Source organism: Polypterus senegalus, chromosome 1 (genome assembly GCF_016835505.1).
Source record: "Polypterus senegalus isolate Bchr_013 chromosome 1, ASM1683550v1, whole genome shotgun sequence".
Taxonomy (NCBI): domain Eukaryota; kingdom Metazoa; phylum Chordata; class Cladistia; order Polypteriformes; family Polypteridae; genus Polypterus; species Polypterus senegalus.
This window is the reverse complement of record NC_053154.1, coordinates 69,917,396-69,941,329: the sequence shown is the minus strand read 5'-3', so window position 1 is coordinate 69,941,329 and position 23,934 is coordinate 69,917,396. Positions and strand designations below refer to the sequence as shown.

Genomic DNA, 23,934 nt, shown 5'->3' with positions numbered 1-23,934 from the left:
ATGCAGCATTGCCCAGTTGTTGTTTTTGTTTTCCAGTTTTCTTTCTAGTTGGGTTCTCATCTACAATGCAGTTCTCCTTAGATATTTTGTGTTGTGCTGCTCTTTTTCACAATTTTATTAACGTTTATATTGCTCCCCAAATTTAGTCAAGTTACCATAATTTGGGCCTGATTTCACCGAGGCACCCACCAGTCTGAGGACTGTTCTTGCACTGTGTTTGCATTTAGGCGAAGAGGTGCCTTATTAACATTTCTCCAAAACAACTGATGTGAACAGAGAAACAACAATGAATTTTTTAAAAATGTGTCCAGTGAGAATGGCTGAACGCTAATTGATGTGTTCACTGTTATGCTTTGTGACTGTAGGCTCATATAGTGTCAGCTAAAATTCATGTGCCAGGGTTTGTTTTTCCCAGAATCTTGGCATCCATCTATTTTCTACAATTTATCCTAAACTCTTTTAACTTAAAAAGAATCAGTACTAATGTGACGGAAGTTAGGAATAGGACACCTAGAGTTGTAGACTGATGGGGGTATGTGCAAGTGGTCTCTGCCCTTCTGACCACAGACCATGGGGCTGATTAAGTGCTTTGCATGTGGGTAATGCTTGGTCTCACTCCAAACTCTGTAGTCTTCATTTCTATAGTTGAGACAAATGCACATAGTGGCTCTGCAGGTTATACCTAGCTCTGTTTGTACTGGTGTGTGACTATTTCAATACTAATAGTGACTCACCATAAGGTAAAAAACCAGGGAAGCGTAACATTTACAAACCAGCGCAATCCAATTTAGTGTCACAAAGAGCCAGAGCCTATACTGGCAACATTGGGGACAAGAAAGGAATCGCTTCTGGGCAGGGCCCACTCATGCACACACCCACACATCCATGGACACACTTGGTTAATTTCAAATGGTCGTGTTCTTGTGTGTGTGGAGGGAAAAACAAAGTGTCTGGAGGAGAACCATCTACTGACAACGTCAATGGCCATACCCAGGATTCACCACAACACCCTAAACTAAGCAGGAGGTTTATTTAAAAAAATATATGCTTTTAACTATGTTTCTATGTCTTCAGTAAACTGTGCAAACAGAGCTGTACTGGGAGTTTGTAAAACGTACTATAGTTTGGATCAAAGTGATCCAGATTCATGCTGTCTTGCTGTATCACGAGTATGTATCATTTAATCCAAAATCTGAAATGGAAACAAAATTAATAGCACTTCCAGTACCTCAGTATTTAAATATAATGAATTAAACAGCTTATTTAAAATCATCTTGTATTCTGTAAATATTTTGCTCCTCATATTAAACAGTGACCAGTAATAGATAAGCAAATAATGATGACTACTTGGTTTGTGTAAAGTAAGCTGCATTAAAGATCAAATGTATTAAATATGGAATAAAGATTTGTAGTGTAATGATTTAAAGAGCAGCATTTATGAAGTGCATCAGAATTTGTACTCTAAACATTAACTAATGTGATGTCCAAGGCCTTTGTAACTTAGGCGTTTTGATAAAGCCTTGGACTATTTTACTTGAAACCTCAGTCTACAGCAGAGTGCACGGCATGTGTAGTCCTAGTTATGTGGTTTACAGAGAAATATTTGTGTTTGTATGGTAAATGAACCTTCCAGTACCCTTTCAGGTCTGTAATAAAGCAAGTGTGATAAGTGAGTCTTAGAAATGCTTTACTAATGGATCAACAAAGAATGCATGGTTGCATTTTGGTATCATGATACTTAATTTAACAACTGCATTTATGAATTAGAATAGAATTTTTAGTAAGGAGATGGATTTGTTTCATCTGCAGCTAAATGCAGATGTGTTGCTTTTTGCATCACGATACTGTATATTGAATGGATTAAACAGCAGGATCTATAAAATGGGTGTCACTCAAACCTTTAGTATTTTAAGTATTTTTCCATGTTTTGTATTGAAATGCACTGACAAATTACCTGGAATATTTTTTGATAGTGGAAAAATCAAATTATATCCTTTTGAGGACTTACAGATCCTACTAAAAGTTTAGTAGGAAAGATTAAAAGAGCTGAGCCTATACAGTTTAAGCAAAAGAAGATTAAGAGGTGACATGACTGAAGTGTTTAAAATTATGAAGGGAACTAGCAAAATAAGTACTGCCTTAAAATTTTTATTAAGAAGAAAATTAAACCTTTTTAAACTGAGGGAAAATATACCAATAATTATTTAAGGATCTCTGTGTATACCACATTGTTAGTTCGGCCCTCCGGTTGTAATATGAGCAAGCTGTGCGCTGAGCTTACTCTTGAGCATGCAACGTACAGTTGGCCATGTGAACAGTAATCTTGTCTCAAATATCACAGCTTGGATTGCTGCTGTCATAATCAGTTTTAGTTTAATGGTTTGTTTCAATTACGACAGTATTTGCAGGACTTGTGTTGAAGTGACATTCAGCATCTGTCGAGTTGTAAGTATACAACCGGTTTCATCGATAACTTCACATCCAGCTTTTGAGAGTTTAAACATTCATAAACATCAAAGTGTCCACTACTGAAATCATCACCTGTGAATCTAAGTTGTTTAAGAGGCATTGGCGGTTGTCGAAAGGTGTAAAATATTTGGCCATTTTGGTACACTTGAAAGCAACAACCGAACAATTCAGCGGCAGCCATCAACTCACATGCAGAACCTATAGGTGAAGGGCTTAAGCATTTCACTCTTCTAGTGCTCCTGTGTAGTATAATTATCTCCTGTACCGTCATCAGTCCACACCTTGAAACTGTCCCAGTCATTCAATACATAAGACACAATGTTCCTCCGGATATCAAGAGTGAGCCTGATATGGCCGTGCAATATGTAACATAGAGAATGGAAAAGGTAGGTGCAATCTCTGGGCATGGAAACCACTCGGTAAGTGACAGTTCTTTGATCGATAGTGATCACCTCGATAGACATGTTAATGGGGTTACGGTTGGAATGATGAAGGAAATGGGTACCTGAACAATGTAAAGTAAGACTAAAATACCTACACAATAACTATAATCGTAATAAACGAACTATAAAACAGTGGAGAAGCCATGGATTAAATAAAAAGGCTGTAGTTATCAGCAGGGAGATGTAAATCTCGTGGCGAAGCAAGGAAGGGAATGTAGAGACCGGAGCGACGAACGGCCTTATATAGGCAGGCAGCCAACAACGTGGGAGGCGTTGGGATGGGGGACCCAACGCCGCCTCACACGGTGACCGAACTGCAGGTTATGGACGTATATATGTATGTAAGTAGGATTCAGTTAGAGTTGGGAACCCGCGTACCAAATTTCTTGATGATGGGCCCATGAATAACAAAGACTGTTGAAAAGTTCAATATGGCGGCCGACAGTGGCATCTTACCACCAAAATAAGTACGTACATTGATTTCGGTTAGTGCAGGGAAGCCACCTACCAAATTTCGTGAAGATGGGGCCATAAATAAGAAAGTTCAACATGGCGGACGTTGTCGACTGTTATGACCGTTACGCGTAGAATTTTAAAATGAAACCGGCTTAACTTTTGTAAGTATGCTGTAAGGAATGAGCCTGCCAAATTTCAGCCTTCTACCTACATAGGAAGTTGGAGAATTAGTGACGTTGGAAAGTTCGATATGGCGGCCGACAGTGGCGTCATACCACCGAAATAAGTACGTACATTGGTTTTGGTTAGTGCAGGGAAGCAGCCTACCAAATTCCGTGAAGATGGGGTCAGCCTTCTACCCACACGGGAAGCTGGAGAATTAGTGATGAGTGAGTGAGTGAGGGCTTTGCCTTTTATTAGTATAGATTAGTACAGTGGATCGAGACTTGTATTTTAAAATGAGTTCATCAAGAACACAGGGACACAATTGGAAACTTGTTAAGGGTAAATTTTGCACAAACATTAGGAAGTTTTTGTTTACACAAAGGACAATAGACACTTGGAAGTAATAAGTGGCTAGGACTTGCGAGCTTTGTTGGGCTGTTCTCGTTTAGAGTGTTCTAATGTTTTTAGTATTTGGTTTACTACTATACTCAAAACATTTTCTCATTGCTATGAGAAACTATAATAATGCATTTCAAAAGACATTGTTCAAGGCAAAAAATAATCAAAGGTAATTTCATTTCATGTTTTAAAGTACAAGGACAGGTGTATTACCATTGTTTTAGGGAACTGGGTAATACAGTTAGTTAAACATATAAAACACAATTTGATTCTGTAAGTATTCACCCCTGTCAAGTTAGTACTCTAGTGAGTCTGCGTGCACACATCTCTATCAGCTTTGCACAGTGCTGTGTAACAATAAAATGTGGAAATATCCAAGTGAGTGGGTCTCTTTATATGCCCTATAATTCCTTAAGCACTGACCTGAAAATATTAAGGGCCCTCTTGGTCAGGTGAAGCTGGCACAAAGACTTGGCTTGAGGGCTCTAACTGATCAGAAGCAGAGTGTGAGACTTAATTATCTTAAGGAATTGTGTCTTTACAACAGTGCCCTGGTCCATAGATCTTTAAACTTATAATTAAGACAGCACAGCAGAGATGCCAAATACAAATGAAAAGTTCAGTTTGTGATTAAACAATAAAACCAAACCACAGAACACCTACTGACAAACGTATGGACGTAATGGACACAAAACAATTGCAGCAGTCTGGTGCTCATGAGTGTTGCCAAAATTATTTAGCAAACCGGTGGAAATCCCCCTGGATGGTGAGAATTTTTTTTTCCCTTTTTGATCCCAACTTGGAGTTTCTGTCCAGTACTCATGAGCGAACATAAAGAAAGGTTAGATGTACAGCTGTGACGTCAGCAACGAGTTCACTATTATAACATTGCACAAGCTAAACAAAACAATGCCAAAATAAGAAATGGCTCATTGGTGTAACAAATCATTTTCCAGTGTATGAAATGTGATATATCAGAAGCTAATGGTGTTCACATACTTCAAAATAAGGGCAAGAATTCAAGTGCCTGGATGCCTCCTATGGCATTCTACAGGCAACAGTTTTATCCGTTTCCCAGTGTGTGTATTTGGTTTCAATTAGTAATAAGTGATCAATTTCTTTTGCCAGCATTAGGGTTCCCGAGTTTAACCTCATGAAGTACTCTGTTGTTGTAGGCTTTTTTCCAACCAGCCTTTTAATGAGAGGCAATTTATTTAACATGTTTACTTATTTGGCTGACGCCTTTATCCAAGGTGACTTACAGCATTTATGATATAATTGGTTACATTTCTTTTGGCTTTCCAATTGAAGCACAAGCAGGTCAGGTGACTTGCTCTGAGTCGCACAGTGGTGTCAGTAGCGGGAATTGAACCCACATCCTCAGGGTTTAAAGTCCAAAGACTTAATCACTACACCACTGCCTACTGCCTATTTAATAAATTTAAGCTTAACTGATCAAAAGTAATCTTCATTTTATATACTGCATTCACACTGTTTACTTTTATTTTAGTTTCAGTATAACCACAAGACACTTCACAAACTCGGGGCTTTCAATCATAGACGGCTTTCTAAAAGGCCAGGCCCACCCAAACTCTGTGCATCCTTGTGTTTTTATCATTTACAATTTAATGTAATAACATTTTCAGTGGTGCCTTAGGTTTCAAAAAGCATATTTTAATAGTCTAAGTAATCTTTGCAAATTGCAGTGCACTATCTGCTAATAACAGGTGGGCGAGCTACTGGAAGAGCTTGGCACACATCCACATTTTTCCACATGTAGATTGCTCACAGTTCATAGAGCCTGACATTTTTCAAAGGTTAAAGACTGGACTTGCTGCAACATCAAATCCTTGGCAATATCCAAAAATACCAGAAGTTTTTTTATCCTGGAGACATGGCGACCAGTAAATATGCACACGTTCATGGAACTGCAGACTACCATCTTTATGATGGTGTTCATGGCACTACTGTGTTACAAGCTATCACACATGTTAAGGGGTCCTCACTTTAAAAAAAAAACAATATCTGCATCCTCTGCTGCAAGGTTCATCAACACCACAAATGCTATCAAGATATATTCTGTACACGGGTGCGAGTGGGCCCACCAGGCTAACACACGGGCTAAGCCAAGGATGCACCTCAGATTATAATGTAAATACAAGGTTTCTGATTTTGTAGCATTTAATTTAGCTCCAAACTTGGTGTAAATCTTAACAATTGTTTGATGTGGACTTTTTTTTGAATGGTAACCACATGTTGTGCAATGATTAATCAGGTTTCCACTCCATCTAATTAGTCAAGTGAAATATTGAAATATTCAAATCCTAGTCAGGCCCAGTTTAAACCTTTTAATGGCTGCCTTTTAATACTTTGGAGCTGTTAAGACTTCCCTTGATCTGTCTGGCACTGAATGTAAGGTAAGACCCAGCTCTGATCTCCTTCTCATCACAGGACACCAGGCCAATTTAATGTTCCCAGCTAACTTAACTTGCATCCCTTTTATTTTAAAAGGGGGAAAACTACCCACCAAAACTGATCCAGTTTAAGTGTGACCATCTTAATAGCTATGTTACACCGTTTTCCTTTTAATAATTTTGTTTTTAATTATTGTAAGAAAATAAATATAAAAGAGAGGTTTGATAGCAAGAGGAAGGTGAAAGGCTCCAACTCTTGGCCTGTCTCAGCTCTTACTGTTAAATCACATTAGGTGGCCCACCTTTTCCCATTTCACTTTAGATTTGCTCCACTTTTTACTCGCATTATTTTAGAACTCATTCTTTCATATCTACCCTAGTGATGCTAATGTTTGTGTGCAGTTAATCAGCTTCATTATACAGTACATTCTAACCAAATGCCAAGGGAAATACAAGTGTTTACTGGAGATTTATCATTAGTTACCAGTAACGGATCTGTTTTTTATTAGTTTATTTAACATTTTATGATGGTGCTGTCCATGAAATTAATGTGATTTTTTTAAAAACCTGCTCATAATTTCTCTTGTTATGGTGCTCAAAGCATTTTGTGATTGTGCTCACTATGAAAACATGATAGACTGGCCCTTGAGACCCCCAGCCCCCTTTCATACAGTGCAATACTTCCTATTCACAACTGCTTGTAACTGACTGAGGCCTCTGCTGGCTCTGTAAAGACCGCACCCTCACCTTTAAGCACTGGCAGGCCCCTGTAGGGTGGGGCTGAATTCTTCAGAGACGTGGATAGATGGGAAGAAACTGACTGTGCCCATCCTTGCCCAAACCTGTATAAATCTCAGCCAGCTTCAGATAGCAGACATCTCCTATATTTAAACCACATTAACGAATTTTAACATTTGGCCCTCAGGAACTCTTGTTCTCCACATCCGCCTTAATAAGCAGGGACATCTCTGACTAGTTTGAACTCTTCCACTTTTATCCAGCAAGAAATTTCTGATTTTTTGTTTCATTGTTCTTATCTGAGATATTCCCTTACAAAAAAGGAAGTAAATGCGCCCTCCCACACATTTCTGTACAAACAGTTTTTGCTGCATCTGATCACATTATTATGCAAAATATGATTTCTTAATTGCAGCTTCACCTGTTTAAAAAACATTGTCAAAATAATATCACACAGGTTTTGGAGATAAACGTATGTTATTTTTTTTAAATATACGCCTTATTTGAGTGTAATACACTTACTGTGGTTAGTGCTTACTCAGCTTAAATTTCATGTCCATACTTGAATATATATCTAGTCAATCTCTCGCTCTAATTCTAATTGCATTCTTAAGCATCCATTCAAGTCACAGACGTGACCTTAACCCCTAAGCATCATCTAGCAATTTGGTAAACACCCCACTTTGAAACTATAAAGACGACTTTTCTTCAGCATTAATTGCCTGAAAGTGTCAGCTGAGAGCAATTTGAGAACATTAGGAATCATATGTCCTTTGGGCTTGTTTGGTTATCTAGTCAGCTATATGACTTAATTCCTTTCTGTGAATAAATGCTTCCTCTTCATTTCCAGTGTGTGTTTCTAAGTATGTATTTCACTTATGGAATTCTGATGGATCAACTTTATTGATGCCTTTGACAATTTTGAAAACCTAGTTTAGATGTCCACTTGCCCTATTCCCTTTGCTGTTCAAGACGATTCATTTGTCCATTCTTCCATCCAATATACTAATCCCTCTTCATCCAGCTCTGGAGACTTGGAGGCCAGTGATTTGATCATATTCCACTCCATGGAACCAATTTATAGTTGCCAGGCCTCCTATCCTGAAGGACATGGAATACAAAGGACATTACCTAGAGTTAAAAAAAAAAAATACAGACATGGGGAAAATGTGCAAACTCAAAGACAGGATTAAGGGTCGGATTCTAATTAAGTCGTTAGTCGCTGAATAAAAAGGTTCTGTTTCTGGAGCCTTCTAGAATAAGGCATGCCATGTTTCCAGGAGTACATATCTTCTAGTCCTGTATTTAGAAATGCACCAGACACCATCACTTTAGTCTGATTTGGAGTCCAACAGGTCATTGTATGAGAGCTCTTCACTTGATAACTGAGTATCTTCTGTCAGCAGGTACATCCTTCTGTTTGCCCGTTTATTTAATAGTTAATTTCATTTAATCGTGCCTGAGAAAGTCTATGGTGACATGCCTGAATCTTCTGGATCATTTCTGTCTACTGTAATATTTTAAAAATATTTATTTGTTATATAATGTAGATAATGTGGACTTTAGGGGTGAACACATTTAAAGATTATCAAGACCAAAGGGTACATTAAACTAACTAAACTTACATACACTATAGTGCAAATACCTCTATTATATTACAAAAGTTTTCTATTGTGTCCACATCATTCAGCCTTGTCCAGAACACTCCCCTCCACACTGCTTGCCCAATCATTACTCCTACTCTCTCAGTATCACCCTGTGACACTTCAATGCAGTCAGTTATAATGGCAAGGCAGAAAAGCAAATGATCTATTCAAGAACGTCTAATTTTAGATTACGATAGAAAAAGAGCTTCAAGAGTTTATGATGAACATCGAAAAAAAGAAAATGAGCAAAAAATTGCTGCATATAATAAAAATCAAGAACAAGAGAATCATCCAATAAATGAAAGAGAGAAAAATATCCTGAACAATATGCGAGCAGAAACGCAAAAAAGCAATGTTTATAGAATGTAAGTTAGAGGATAAAGTAGTTCATAATATTGTTTTTTATTTACTTTTTATACATTTTGCTTTTTTACTTCTACTTTTACTTTTTACTATGTTGTATTATTCATTGGTATTTAAAGTAGACAATTATATTGAAATACTCAGGTAAATTAATTTCTATCAATAAAAACTGAAGAGCAAACCGTCTTCCTCCCGTGCCCCACTTACTCTTGTATATACCATCTCTTTAAATAGAATCGCATTCTGTAATGGAGATGCCCTTGAGGTTGGCAAGTGAAGTGAGCAGGGGGGCAGAGCACCCTAATTAAGAAAAGAATAATCTGCTGCCCCAGTAGACCTACCTAAACAGTTTTTGTCCCTGTGCCATGTGGGGTGCCTAAAGCAATTGTCTAGTGATGTACCAATCACTCGTCTTAACCTCTTTCACTACCCCTGGTCTTTCTTGCTTCTACTACCTGAGCTATTGCTGCCATCCTTTCCCCCGACTCCAAGCTCAAGTGTGTTATGAGTGAAAGGAGCTCTTGTTCATCAATTAGTCCCAGGGGACCTCCTGTACCTTTTCTGGAGGGGATCCTAGAACTCTCACTTGTTGCCTGGACGTTCTGAAGCCCGGTTTGTAAGTAAATGACAAGTCATCCCACCAAAGGCCTATCTAATATAATATGAAGACGAGGGCCATACATGGAGTAATGAGACCCCCTGCTGCCAGATATTTCCAGGGGATGCCTATACCTCCCACCATACTTCCATTATTTTTATGTTCTCAGATTTTGTTCTTGTGCTTCCATTATTGAGTGACCCAAACTTCCTTAGCGAAGCTGCCTCAGTTATGCTGCAACAACCACTCAAGTGTCCATTGCAAGTGCACTTCCCTTCTGCTCTGACTTCAGAGAACATTAAAAACAGAACAAAATATTAAACTGTATTACAGTTTTCCTAGGCCATATTTGTCTTTGTTAGGGTTTTTGTGAGATGTATTTGTAAAGGGCTTGCTTTGCTGTCATTTGCTTAGACTTACCAGTTCCTGCTGTGTCTGTGCTCGCTCAACATCTGTTTATCGCAATTACAGCATATTCACTTCTGCTTCCTGCCAACCACTCATTGTGAGGTTTATGCAAAAGAACAACTGATTAGAAATCTAGAAGTTCATCTGCACCGAGAAGACTTGAGTGCTTAGAGATTTTAAAGAGCCCTAGCTTGGTCTCCTCGTTCCTCTTTACCAGCCCTCCTGGCTGCTCCCTAGCATTGTCTTTTACGCCTTCAAACAAGGATGTATAGAAATTCTGAAGGAGAGGATGACCAAATATGTTTCTTTTTATAGACAATTATCATAGCTTTGTAGTTTCCACTTCACATTTAAGGACCTGCAAATTGGAATTTTCCGGCAGTTTAACATTACTGAGCTGATGTGTCTGTCAGGCATTAACATGGAATCTCAGATCCACATAACAGAGAGATTTTCTGTAAACGGTACTGCAAGAGAATGGCTGCCATTCTTTGCAGGCATCTTAATTCTCCCACTCCTGGGAGTCATTCAGTACAAAGCATGCTGTCTGTTCAAATGCAAAAGGAAATCACATTACACAGTGATTGTGTCCTCCTTGCAGACATCATCCATAATGAACTTCCCAGCATCACTTGCTTATCATTTATCTTTGTGCAACTGAGTCCAAGGTCAAGTAGCTTGACCACAGTCAAATCAGCAGGCCAGGGAGAAGACTTGCTGCTGCAGCTCTGTGGTTTCATCTGTTTGGCTGCTAAGCCACATGGTGGGTGTTGTGGCGTAACTGGCTGGCTGGAGTCTTTTGATGCTGACTTCAGTTGCTGTCATCCTTTGCACAGATGTGTTCGGGGGCTCAAAATAATGATACTTTTTTGTGCACCACTCACTGAGTAATGCTTAATTTAGACGTACTTGCAGCATTTATTTGAAGCACGTAGCTGGCTTTTAGAAAACTGGAATTACCCACCCAGAAGTGTAAACTGTTGTCTGAAATACCATCACTTTCCCAGTGTATATTTAAACAATACATTAAAATAAAGCAAACACACTCACGGCTGGCAATATTTGACCTATGATGGAGTGAATGGGAAGACAAGTTATTTTTCTCACCCAATTGAGACAGGGTTATTATACATTTCTAATGTGTCTTTACTGAAGTGATTGCATCTGATGGCACTTTTTTCTGCATTTTGTACAATACTGTGGCTGGCCAGAAGAGTACAGTAGAGGGGTCAAAGATTATAAAAGCCAAGAGCAGTGAGCTAGAAAATTGGCCTTATTATATTACTCCTTTTTTTTTTGTTTTCCCTGAGTGAAACTCTGAACACACTGGGGAGGGGGGTGTTCCCATTTCAGACAGACAAATGGCCAGACTTTACCATAGTTTGAAAACAAAAACTTTGTTCTCAGCCCCAGAAGCAATCAGCCTGAACAAAGTTTGATCCGTTTTACATCTATTAATTTGTCCCTACGGTAATACAATACTTTTATCATATATAATGCCTTTTTATTGTGAAACCCATCACATGTCATTTTACAAGTGTGTGTATATATATATATATATATATATATATATATATATATATATATTTAGCCACAAGTGTGTACAGTATATAGAGTGTAACAAGGGTAATATCATAGTTTTTTTTATTTAAATATAAAAGCTATTGGGATATACCCAATTTTTTACATACTTTATTTATGCCATTGCCAAATGTTTTTTGCCTTTTTACTTGACCTTGGCCTATTCTGACAGTGTCTCACACCGGTGTATCCACTCTCTCACTTTGCCATTATTTTATTTAAAGTAGATCCTTGGAGTTGGGAGTCGGAAGCAGTTATTCGGTTACTGGAGTCGGTAAAATGTAACTCTGACTAAATGTAAATTGCAATATAATTTGTTAAAATTGCCAGTTTCACATTTACTAATTCAAAAACCGGAATGCAGCATTTTGAATAGAATGATGTGGGTAACAAGGGCTGTGGCGTCCGAGTCACAAGCAATTATTGGGTTACAAGAGTCAGAGTTGGTAAACACGTGCCGACTCTAACTAAATGTAAATTTTAATATAATGTTTTTAAATTTCCAATTTCATATATACTAGTTTGAATTAAACTTTTTTTCTTCTAGACATTTAAGTATATAGTTATATTTTATAATTTTAAGTTTAGTCTGTTTGTTACTGAATGTTTAAAAGCCACAAAAACATGGCTACAGTCTTTAAACCCGAACTTTAACAAGTCAGAGTGCTAAAAATGTAGCCTGATGATTCCCGTTGGCAGCGATAAAATGGCTTGTATTTTGTATATTCTGTGCTTTCAACCAGCTTAGTAAATATAGGGGGAGTCAAAATGATGAAACATTTGAATGGCGGAAACAATTTATTCACAAAACATATTTCCCATGTGCAAGATTATTTACAGGAATGTCTCAACCTGTCCGCCATAATGTTCAACACATGCACCGTATGTGGCACATAAATTTTATATAAAGAGCAGTACCATTAGTGTTAACCTAATCTTGACTCGCCCTGTAGATTAGTCTAATTACACAGTGAATAGTTGGAGTCGGTGGTACCATAAATTGAGGAGCTGGAGTTGAAGTGGAAGGCTTTATGTTCCTACTCCACAGCCCAGTCCTCTCACATTCAGCAGAATCCTGCAAATCCATGGAAAGCAACATTCTCAGAGAGGTTTTAATCGTGGAGTTTAAGACTTCACTGCATTTTGGAACCACACCCATTACTTTAATGTGTGCTTTTTGGAATAGCAACCATTTTTGCTGATTTTGCTGATGGTACTGGTCATGCATTTGATATTTTGAGCGGCCATATTTTAGTGAGCTTGCACAAACTGATTTTTATCTTTCATCTCCCCATCCTCCTGTGTTCTCTTTGTCAATAACATCCACTACCTAAGAAAGAAGAGCCCAGCGCTGAAAGTGAATGGCATTTCCAGTGTAGACTTTAAGACCTGCTCCTCAGTGAAAAGTGTGGTTGTTGAGAGTGCTTGGCGTGGTTGCCTCTGTCCCCTCGGCTTTTCACAAGGCAGGCTCTGCATAGCCACTGGACAAGCTGCATCTTGCCTGGATTTCTAAGAGCACTGGAAAGTGAAAACTATGCCATGTTGGCGCCTTCTCAAGCAGTAACATGTCCATTTTTCATAATTTTCACCATAACACTCTTGCAACAATGAGAAACTGCCACCTCAGTCACAAAGCCAGAGAAATAATTTTCTTTTTCTCTTGAGCACAGCCAATCAGGATTGTAGCAATCTCTTGTTTGTGTCTGAAGCTTATCTGCACTTCCCTAAAGCAGACAAGTCTCACTTCTTCTCTGATAAAGAAGCCAGTTTCTCTTTTGTGGCTGATGTCCTCCTTGCTTCATGTGTGACTCTGCACCTTTATGTGTTTACCTTGTGACTGACAGAAGTGACTCCAGCGCCCTGTTGTGTCTAGGGCATGCTGGGCTACCAAACACAAAAGCAGGCAGCATTGGGAGCAGAAGCCTGCAGTGCAGGAGGGTCTCCGCCACCATTGTGCTGCCTTCTGCCCTGAGATCACACCCCTCTGCAACATTGTTGGAAGAAAAGCAGGAAGTCTCAATGCTAGTTGTGAAATAAACTGTTTGACTTGACAGATTTCCTCTCCTACATTTAAATATGTGAGTCTGAAACAAAGGAAACAGAGCTGACAGCTTATGCCTTTGTTTACAAAGAGCTTCTGGGAAAATGGCGATGGTGGCCAGTTCCACAGCAAGATGAGCTTTAAAGTTTACAGGGCAAGGTTTACCAAAGGTGGGGCAATATCTGGGTGTTTAACACATCCGGCAGGGCACGTCAATGGTTATCCTCGGCATTTATGAGCACCGTCTTTTTTTTTTTTTTTATGCCAGTCAGGAGTCTCTGTACTTTTTATGCCAGTGAGGTTTCAATTGACATTTGTGATGCCCATCTACCTTCATTTCAACTTTATAAAGCAATCCTGAGTTTCTTAACATTTGATACCTGACTGAATTGTCTCCATTTTCTGTCAGTCTAGATTCTCATGTTTTTGATTCTATTCAAAACTTTTTGACTTTCTTGTCAGTCCGACATCTCTTCCAACTTATGATGCCCATCTGAACTCTTCCTCTCATTAAGGCTTCTAGACTCTCCCATTGCATTTGAAGACCATTGGAGTTCACGTCATCATTTTTAGGCCTGTGTTGTCACTGACAGATATGATGCCAACCTAAACTTGCTCCACTTTTTAATGCCAGTCTGGTCTCTCGTCTTGGTTTCTGATACCCGTCTAAATTCTCTTTACTTCGACTATTAGCATGTTTTCTCTTAACATTTATGATGGCAGCCTAAACTCTCTTCACATTCTAATTTCTCTTAATCTATTTATTGATTTTCTTATTTTTCTCCCTGTCGGCCATTTTTAACTTTTGTGATGCCATTTTTCCCTTTGAAGTGTTACGCTAGCCATTTTTAACATTGACAGCACCAGTCTGTCTCAGTGCATATGTTGGCATATGTATTCTTCTCAGTTTTTGTGCCTCGACAAATGCAAATTGTAACTTGCATCATTTGCATAATGCCAGCCTGGTCTTTTAGTTAGTTAGTGAAGCCATGTCAGAATTTGCCATGTTTATTATGTTCATCTGGAATGTTATGTGTATTGTTTTTTTGTTTTTACTGGTCTAAAATCCATAGGTGCTTAGGTCAATTGTTTGCCAGTCTGGTCTTTGTTGGCAGATATGATGCCACCTTGAATTCATGGCAGTTTTTTTTTTGTTTTTTTTTATATAAAGATCCTTGAGCTGGTGCTAGTGGTGCCAATCTCTCCTGTTGTATTGCTTGTATTATATTTGTGATACAGGGTTAATCTTGCAATAACAGAAATTAGTTTGCCTCGCCATTTCAAGGATTGACTCTTGCTCCGCTAGAGGCATGTGTGAATTGCAAAGAGGTAAATGGTATATCATCGTAAAGTTAACTGGTTGGCTGGTGTGAAGATGAGCAATGCAGGATGGGTCGCTGCTGGGGCATTCATTTAAAAAAAGAACAAGCCGCAATACTGAGTTAACAGTTCCTATTGCAAATGGCAGGCTTGAAAGCACCTATTAGAAGGAGGGATACTTTTGTGAATCCAAAGTAAGAAAAGAAAATCAACTGGGAAGACCCTCTAACACTATGACATTGACAGTACAGAAACCTATGGGGGCAGCAACACCGTCTTCGGAGACCGGAAGAGCCAGCACGTTGTGATGATAAAGTGGCTCTGTGTACAGAGAGGACCACGACAAGAGGGTCTTCAGAGAGACATTAGGAAAAGCCTGGTCCAGTTGTTAGCTGTAAAAGAATGCCACTTATTTTAATTGTCATTATCAGGTCAAATCGCAGAAGCATCCATAATTATATTGTCCCACAGGTCATAGTGACATCCTCCTGCAGCTCTGCTCTGTTGTCATTTTATCTTACAATAAAGAAAATCCAGCTAGTGCAGAATTTAAACTTGGAAGCGTATTTATGAAGACAATGTTCTCTTACAGGATTATTTAAGCTTTCGAGGCAGCTAAGGCCCTTCCTCAGACAAGGTGTCCTTAGCTGCCTCGACAGCTTGCATTTGTAATCTTTTTAGTTAAGCAATAAAAGGTGTCATTTCACCCTACTTTCACCTGTATCAATCTATGGCTAATACGGTACAACACTCTACTGCTAAGGATTATTTAACATTGTTTATTTATTTATTTATTTTACTAAGTATAGTGATAAGGTAATGGTTACTAAACAAAGCAAGGCAATAAATAATTGCAGTAAATATGTAACAAACCACTTGAAATTTGCTTTATCTGAACTGTAAGGACAGCTGAATTTGAAGACCCTCATAAAAACAAATGGCAACATGCTAATTTTCAATGTTATTGTCGCTCCAGTGGTCACAGGAATGAGGAGGGGATTTAGTAAAAACAGTGAGACTGCACATTGAGCAGAGCAACAAGAATTGTTCCCTGGGGTGGCGTTCTATTGCCAAGCAGTGTAATTGTAGCGTCGAACATTTCAAAACTTGGACTAAATATCTTTAGAAGATTAAGTTAGAGTTATTAGGCCATAAAGAAAGCTTCATAAAAATCGGGTCAGGCATTCCATAGGATTGCAGATTATTCACGCTAACTGGCTAGTGAAGGTTAGGGTAAACTTCTGCCACAGAACACAATGTGAACTTAAAGCGGCCTTTATGACGATCTTGCCCTTTCCCTTGATTTGAGCCCAGTTCTTTGTGTCTGTGACCATTTTATGTGTCTCCCTGAGATTCGGATTCTAAACATGCTATTTTTTTGTCCTCCTCAGCTGTCTTCCATCCAGCTGGGATTTAACCTCAAGCAAATAGTTTCACACCCAGGCGCATTTGCCCTGGCTACGCAGCCTCTACAACTGTGCGTCACTAACCAGAGAGAGCGACTGCAGGCCAAGTGCCATTCTGTTTTGAAGCTGTGCTTTGTTTTATGCGCAGGCAGGGGGATCATAATGTCCTGTCGGATCTCATGTATGCTCATTCAGTTCTTTTTCTGCTTACAGGCTGGTCCAGTCCAACAGATGAGCTCAAAAGGTCCCAATGCCAATGGCCGAAACAGCTTGTTATAGCTGCTATCTGCAGAGTAAGTCACAATTCACTGAAATCTTGTAAAGATATTTAATTGAAAAAAACGCAAGTTGAATTTAACCTAAAGTGAAGCCTTTTTTTGCTATAAGTAGCCTTTCTATCCAGGTTTGCCCATTACATGTGTAAACTTAATAATAAGCAGATATGACACCTATGGACTCCTCATCGAGACAGAAAGACATGTAGTTTTTTGTTTTGTTTTTTATTAAATAATATTCTTATTTGGCATGTAGTGCTTCTGCACGTATTAAGCCCTTGCAAAATTTTACTGTGAAATTTAAGATTTGGAGAAATGGAAGTAATTTTCCAACAAAGAACCATTCATAAAACAGTAATAATGTATCTCAATAGTTCTATAATAATATGAAATCTCATAGAGCTTGTAGAGTGTACCACAGTCATAGTGTGCAACTCATAGAAGCAAATGAGGGTGGAGCTGCCCACACAGCCTCCTCCACTCCCACCTTCAAAGACTTCTGGTACTCTAGCTCAGGCACGGATCACATCACAGATAGGTCATTTATTATTATTATTATTGAACAGTAAACTTAAACATTTCATTGTTTGTCAACATACTTAAATATTTCAAAATTCTCAATTTTTGTGGTCAACCTAAAAGCCTGAAATTGTAATTGTGCTGTCATATAATCGTTTCTAATTCTTGGCAAGGAAAAATCTCATGGTGATATCACGTTGTGTTCTGGAGACACTGAAGGTAAAAGACGCAAAGGTCCAGCGAAAATGGTAACTTTAGTGAGGTGGTCTCAGTTTTTATTTTTTTATAGTTATTTATACACCTTTTTTTTTTTTCTTTTTTTTTTTTTAGCCTGTACCCTGTCCTGGAAAGAACTCCAAAGTTTTGTAGAAATAGTTGCATTGTTTTGAGAGATGCTTAAACACACAGACAGAAATTCAATTCTATATTTATAAGAATAAGATATAGGATCGATTTGAAACAAAGGGCCATTCCTTCAGTTTCAGTAAAGCACACTTGATCTGTTGCTGCCATCTAGCAGATATGTTTTTTGATTAATTTTCCATTACTGTATTTCAGCTGATAACAGCAACTTTGAGTTACAAGTGGTCTCTGTGTTTATTTTTTCTAGGTACTTGCATGTACGAAATCTCAAAATTTAGTAGCTGATATTGTAAGTTAGACTACACTTGAAATAACTACAAATTATTGTAAAAAATAGGCACAGTGTTTTTTGCATGACGCTCTAACCAACAGAAAAATTCATATATATATTGTGAACCCACAGACAGACAGACATGGACGCAGAATGACCCAAAACACACATTTATTAACATTTTGCACCACCACAATGTACACAGTGCACAAACCCCACAATTGCTCGGTCCTTCTCTTTTTCTTGTTGTTTTTCTTCTGCCACCTTTGCTCCTCTCTCGCAAGCTTCGTCCTCTTCCACCCAACTCCAGCTCCCCGACTGGAGTGTGGCGGCCTCTTTTATACCGCAGTCAGAAGTGCTCCTCGATCAAGTTCCAGCAGCACTTCCGGGTGTGGCGGAAATGTTACAGACCATGGCTCTGGAACTGTCCAGGTGCCCCCTGGTGGTGGTTATGGCCACGTGCCCCGCAGTTTTGAGCTTCTAAGCTGCAGTCCCATTGCCCTAATGTAAACCAGGGGTGCTGCCCTCTTGTGTCCTGAGGGAGGTACTGCTGGTAATATGTCCATTTCCCCTGTCCTCGCCTCAAAAGGGCGTCCCAACTGGGCAATATCCCCAGCAGTCTTACACATATATATATATATATATATATATATATATATATATATATATATATATATATATATGTATATATATATATATATATATATATATGTATATGTATATATATGTATATATATATATATATATATGTGTATATGTATATATATATATATATATATATATATATATATATATATATATATATAGATGGATAGATATATAGCACAATCTAGATATCTATATCTATTTCATTAACATGGTACTGGTCTTTCATATTGAGTTTTATGAATAAAATAATTACATAAAAATATAAATTGATTAAAATACAGTATTCTGCATATGAATATTAAACTGTATAAACAAACTAAACAACTGCAGTCTTAACTTATGAGAAGAATATTGTTATGAACGTAAGAAATATGTTATGAAAAGAGGGCTTTAAATATAAAGATATCATAATATGGCCGGCCTTTTAAATGCCCAAGCATCCGCAGTGCTGTTTGGATATGGCTCTCAGTGCCTGCCACTGCTGCCTGGTGCATATATGGTTTTGTCTAATCACTTCCCTTTTGTAATTACTGACCCTCGTTAAAAAATAACAACACAATAATGTTAAACATTAATGGCACCACACAGCAAATCCATTGATCACTAAGTGAGGTCATTTATTTAGTCAGTGTTCCCCAAGCGAAGCTGTTCTGGCAAAATCCAAGCTACGTTGTCATCTCCATTCCTGTCCTATCTGTGGTCAGGGAAACCTCAACCGTTTAACAGATCCCATGGAGCTTTCCTGCTGAGTAAAACGCAGTGTGTGTGTAGGCCTTTCTGTGAGAGGAGTAAGTCGTCCTCAGTGAGCATACTAAATCAGCCAGAGTGTAAGTGTGTGTGCGCGTGCATGTGTTATAAATACACATACAGGGAAGGACCCAAGATCTTTGGATGACACATATAAAAATACACAGTCTGCGTCTTTAGATTGTGTCTACACGACATACTATATGACAGTGCATTTCTACGCATGTACTTTTAATTTCAGGCTGCAGCGCCACTGACCATAAAAGACTTGCAGTCAAGCACCTTGAAAACCGCTGGATTTATTACAAACAATTGTTCATACAGAGCCAGTTAACAAACCTGTCTCGATTCCCACACACTTTTGCAGCGGGGTAAGTGTTTGCTGCGTGGCATATACCTTGTGGATTTCCAGCTGAGCTACACGCAGATGCGAATCACGTTTACCCTTCTAGGGTTTGTTTATACTCTGCACAAGCCTGGGTAGATGTTGTCAGCCTTTGCTTAGACAATCTCTTTTGAAAGTCTGAATTTGTCAGGAGAATTAAGAGTCAAGCACCTGGGAGATCACGGTGTGGCATCACTGGGAGGGTTTTAATATTCTCTTACATTCTGGTCACTGCTGGGGACGGGTCAGTTTCACTGCAGTTAGAAACCACACCATCTGCCGGGCTTCGATCAAATTCCTGTGTGCTTCAAGTTTAACTGGGCGACTTGTTCTGGGCCTTTACCCATTTTGTTTTGTTTTTTGTTAATAACCCCCCATGTAGGTTATAGTGATGGCAAAGAAGAATTTGTAATGTCATGTTTGCATGGAGAATGGAGATACCAAAATGGTGTCTAATGTTGGACATCAGCAAACAATACCAAACCACCCACCCTTTTAACAATATTTTAGTAAAAATGCCTTTGCTTAGGACAGCTTGACATGTGGATTATGTGACACAAGTAACGTGACATTTTTTTGCATGAACTTCTTGATGTTGTTTGCTCTTGTCCACCTGCAGTATTATGTGAAACTTTATGAAAACATTAAATAATTTTTTTTTTCTTTGCCATCACTATGAACTACATGTGGTGAGTAACATATTGAAAAACATCCCTTTTGGGTTGAGTACTGTATTCCTTTAATTTTGTCATTTTTGCTACTAAATTGATGGTTGACTCAATTCAGCAGAAGAAAACCTTGCGATTTCTGCTTGTGGACTGCATGACCCTTGAAAGGGGGTCCAGTCTCGCTAGTTTCACTGTCTCATGTAATGTGGCGTTCGAGTTTCTGCTGCTCCAGGACAGTCTTTCTCCATCAAGAATTCCACATGTCATAGCCTAAAGCACAACAATGCACAATTTGACATCTTTAAAATAACAGCTTAAATAAAATCTGCTTAGAAATACAGACAGTGGATTTTTTTTCTTTCTGCATGTTGTTTTTTGTTTTTTTTTTTTTCTTCTTCATATGTGGAGTTGTGCTTGCCTGTCTGTCCCGAAATCTAACCACATGAGGTCCACCCTAGCATATCCTGATATGAAAGCCACATGCCATTTCTGCCACTAATGCCGCCTGTGTCTGCTCTTTTTTCCCCCCCCAGAGGGAGAACACCACTTCTGAGGATCCACTTGAGTCCTACTCTGTGCACAGCACTTACTGTACCATTCGGATTGGATAAACCGCAGCTTTCTGTTTGGGGGAAACCAAAAAAGGCAACCTTCAGATCATCCAACTTCAGCTGAAAAAGTCATTGAGAAAACAAGATGAAATTCTTTTGCCATGGGTGGAAGACATTGTTTATTTTTGTAAAAGCTTCACTTCCTCTTAGCTGTCCACTCAGAGACCCCAGATGAGAGGTTTCCTTACAGGTCAAATGTTTTTTAAAGTTACAATGGATGTCACAACCTGTCTGTTCCCTGATTATATATGCACGACCTCTCAGAGACGTGAACTGCAGAATTTAAGGATTCACCACCATTAACTGCTCGGGTGCCAAAAAAAAGGATGCTGTCAAAGAATGTGCAGGTTTTGGAAATTTAAGCAATGAGAAATTGTCACTTACTGTAGCTGTTTTTTTTTTTGTAGTATTTTCTGTTTCCTATTTTGGGTTTTAAAACCGTAATATACACTGGTAGAATCGATTGCCAGAAGGTTTCTGCTGCTCGCTCGGCACCTTTATTCTCCAGCAGAAGTACACACTGGACTGCACTTGTTGGAACCAAAGCCGCATGGCAACTGATCACTGGATTGCTCACATGTTGTTGAGTTCATCCTGCTGACTACATCTACTGCAATTATTATTTTTTTTTTTAATTATTTTATTATTGCAGCAATCAGGGATTATCACAGCAGAATTGCGAGTGCTGATGCCGTTCTTATTCAGATTGTTGCAGCTTAAAGAAGATTTCACTTTAGAAGTTTTTGGGTTGCAGAAGGGTTGCCTTTATATATATATATATATATATATATATATATATATATATATATATATATAATTTTTTTTGTTTTGGAAGGGTGAATTGTTTGCATTTTGCTTTTTAATCACAATATTTTTCAGTCACGGCATTCAGTAAAAGAGCAAATCCTCAACTTTCATGTCATTTTGATTAGTAGTCCAAAGATTATTAAAGCAAATCAATGTCAGACCAAAAGCAATGTGTTTACGCTTTACAGTTGTGAAAGTGCGGAGGCACAGAACAGGCACAAAGGCCTAAAAGCTTAAGTGGGGCACTTGGGATAAATGGGAAGGCGGTAGGGATAAGCACATTTTTTATTTTTGTATATTGTTTTCTTTTTCATTTTCATGACAAAAAAAGTAGAATTACTGAATAGGCTTGCCTGAGAAATATTAAGGCTTTCACTCCTGGTCAGAAGCTGCTGCTAATAACTTTTTAGATGCATTTCCCTAGAATTTTTCAATTCTTTTAAAAGCAAAATTTGACTTTGACTTCAATTTCCGGTTGTGTGTTTTGTGTTTTTTGTTTTTTTTTTGTTTTTTAGGATTCCTTAATAATATATCAGAATGAATCAGACCATGAAAATACAATCCTGACTCGAGACATATCTTGACAGACAGACGCCAACACACACAGCCAGCCATGTGTCCACTGCATCTGAATGACATATTAAAGGGTCTCCTCATTGAAGCTGCCAGCTGTGCCCAGACCCCTTAACTAAGAAAATTGTGCATTTTCAAAAAGCCAACGGTGCAGACTTGAAAGTTCATTTCTCTTTTTCGTGCTCCTGGTCTGCTGTCAAAACAGAAGTGAGAATATCTCTGCACACATTAGTTTTTTGACATGAATGTCTCTTTCCTAATTTTCTCGTTTCTAATTCTTGATATTTTGACTGCATTTCACAGGAGTTTTTGCCTTTTCACACCATTCCATGTGAGCTTACTCCATGTCCAAGGCATTGCAGACAGGGGACCACCTCATATTTTCACTGCTGAGCACTGTAGCCTACTGAGGCTCTCAAGGCTTGCTTTTCAGTTCCAGAATATCCATCTGTCCATTAGTTGAGCACCGTTTCTTCAGGATTTTGGGTTGCTGTAGTCCATCCCAGCATCACTGCTGCAAAACATCAACCAACTGTGACTAGACAGGAAACACTCACCCACTCCACTCAAACCCATCCATTCTGCGCCAGTTTAGAGTCACCGCTAACGTGTACATCTTTGGGATGTGGAAGGAAATCGGGATGCGTTTGCAGTATCCTTGTGGATGACTGTATGAGAATCAAACTGATGCTTCTGCAACTTTTAAGGCAGCAGCGCCAACCCTCCACACTACTGGGCACTACTTGCTTCACCTAAACCTGTTTTTGATCATGAAGTTTGGAAGCACCGCAGACGCTGTGGCGGCTGTTAAAAATGAGCGAGTGATGAACTCCCATCAAAACACCCCTGAAGGCTGCTACAGTGAAATGAGGGGCAAATGTGAGGGGGAAATGAACCAAGGGAGGGATTAGAGGGCATTTAAATAAAAGAAGGCCGTCTTATGATCTTCTTTGATTTGGTGATATTTTTGAGAAGCAGTTTGTGCAAAGCTGGTCAACTTCATTTCCTACCAAGCATTATTCCTTTCTCCTTGGTCACTTACAGTATTAGTTGATCAAACTATAAATCCATCGAGATGGTTACTGAGATGTTAGCAGGTAAGTGAGCTTTAACAGGTTTAAATTCTGCCTACTGGTTTGACCCAGAGATTTTGTGAAACACTTCATTATACCTGTCTGGCAACAATATATGGCGGGCTCAAAAACTGGACATCCACCCAGGCCACACTTGAGTAGTGTCCTACAAAAGTCATGTAAAGTCGCCTCTGATAAAACTGAATATGTGTTTCCTGACCATCACTGATGCTGTGGGATCATATGAAATGTAATGGGCCGGGTGATATTTAGCACTTCACTCCATAGGAATGTCTTGTTTTAGACAGGCGCTCTCTACATTTAGATTGTTTTCCCGTTCAGTTTTAATTTGTTGCTGGGAAGCAGCTGTTATGACAACACCATTTAGCTCCTCTATGTAAAGATGTTACTTTTCTGTACTTTGTAGAAATGTCTCTTTTTAGACGTGTTACTGTAACGAGTTTAGAATATTAGAACAATTCATTCAGCCCAATAACACTTGCCAGTCCTATTCACCTAATTTTTCTAACATAACGTTGAGTTTTGA

The 23,934-nt window shown here is 38.7% G+C and overlaps 1 protein-coding gene across 1 annotated transcript in view; it reads left to right on the top strand.

Annotated features, from left to right (window-relative positions):
- Nucleotides 1-21,331, top strand: part of cdc42se1 (CDC42 small effector 1) — an 88,082-nt gene extending 66,751 nt beyond the window's left edge. Inside the window, exons 4-5 of the mRNA XM_039750483.1 lie at nucleotides 16,661-16,740; nucleotides 20,857-21,331. Of these exons, the coding sequence (XP_039606417.1) occupies nucleotides 16,661-16,726 (66 nt within the window). The 3' untranslated portion in view covers nucleotides 16,727-16,740; nucleotides 20,857-21,331. The remainder of the gene's footprint in view (nucleotides 1-16,660; nucleotides 16,741-20,856) is intronic.
- Nucleotides 21,332-23,934: the final 2,603 nt, after the last annotated feature.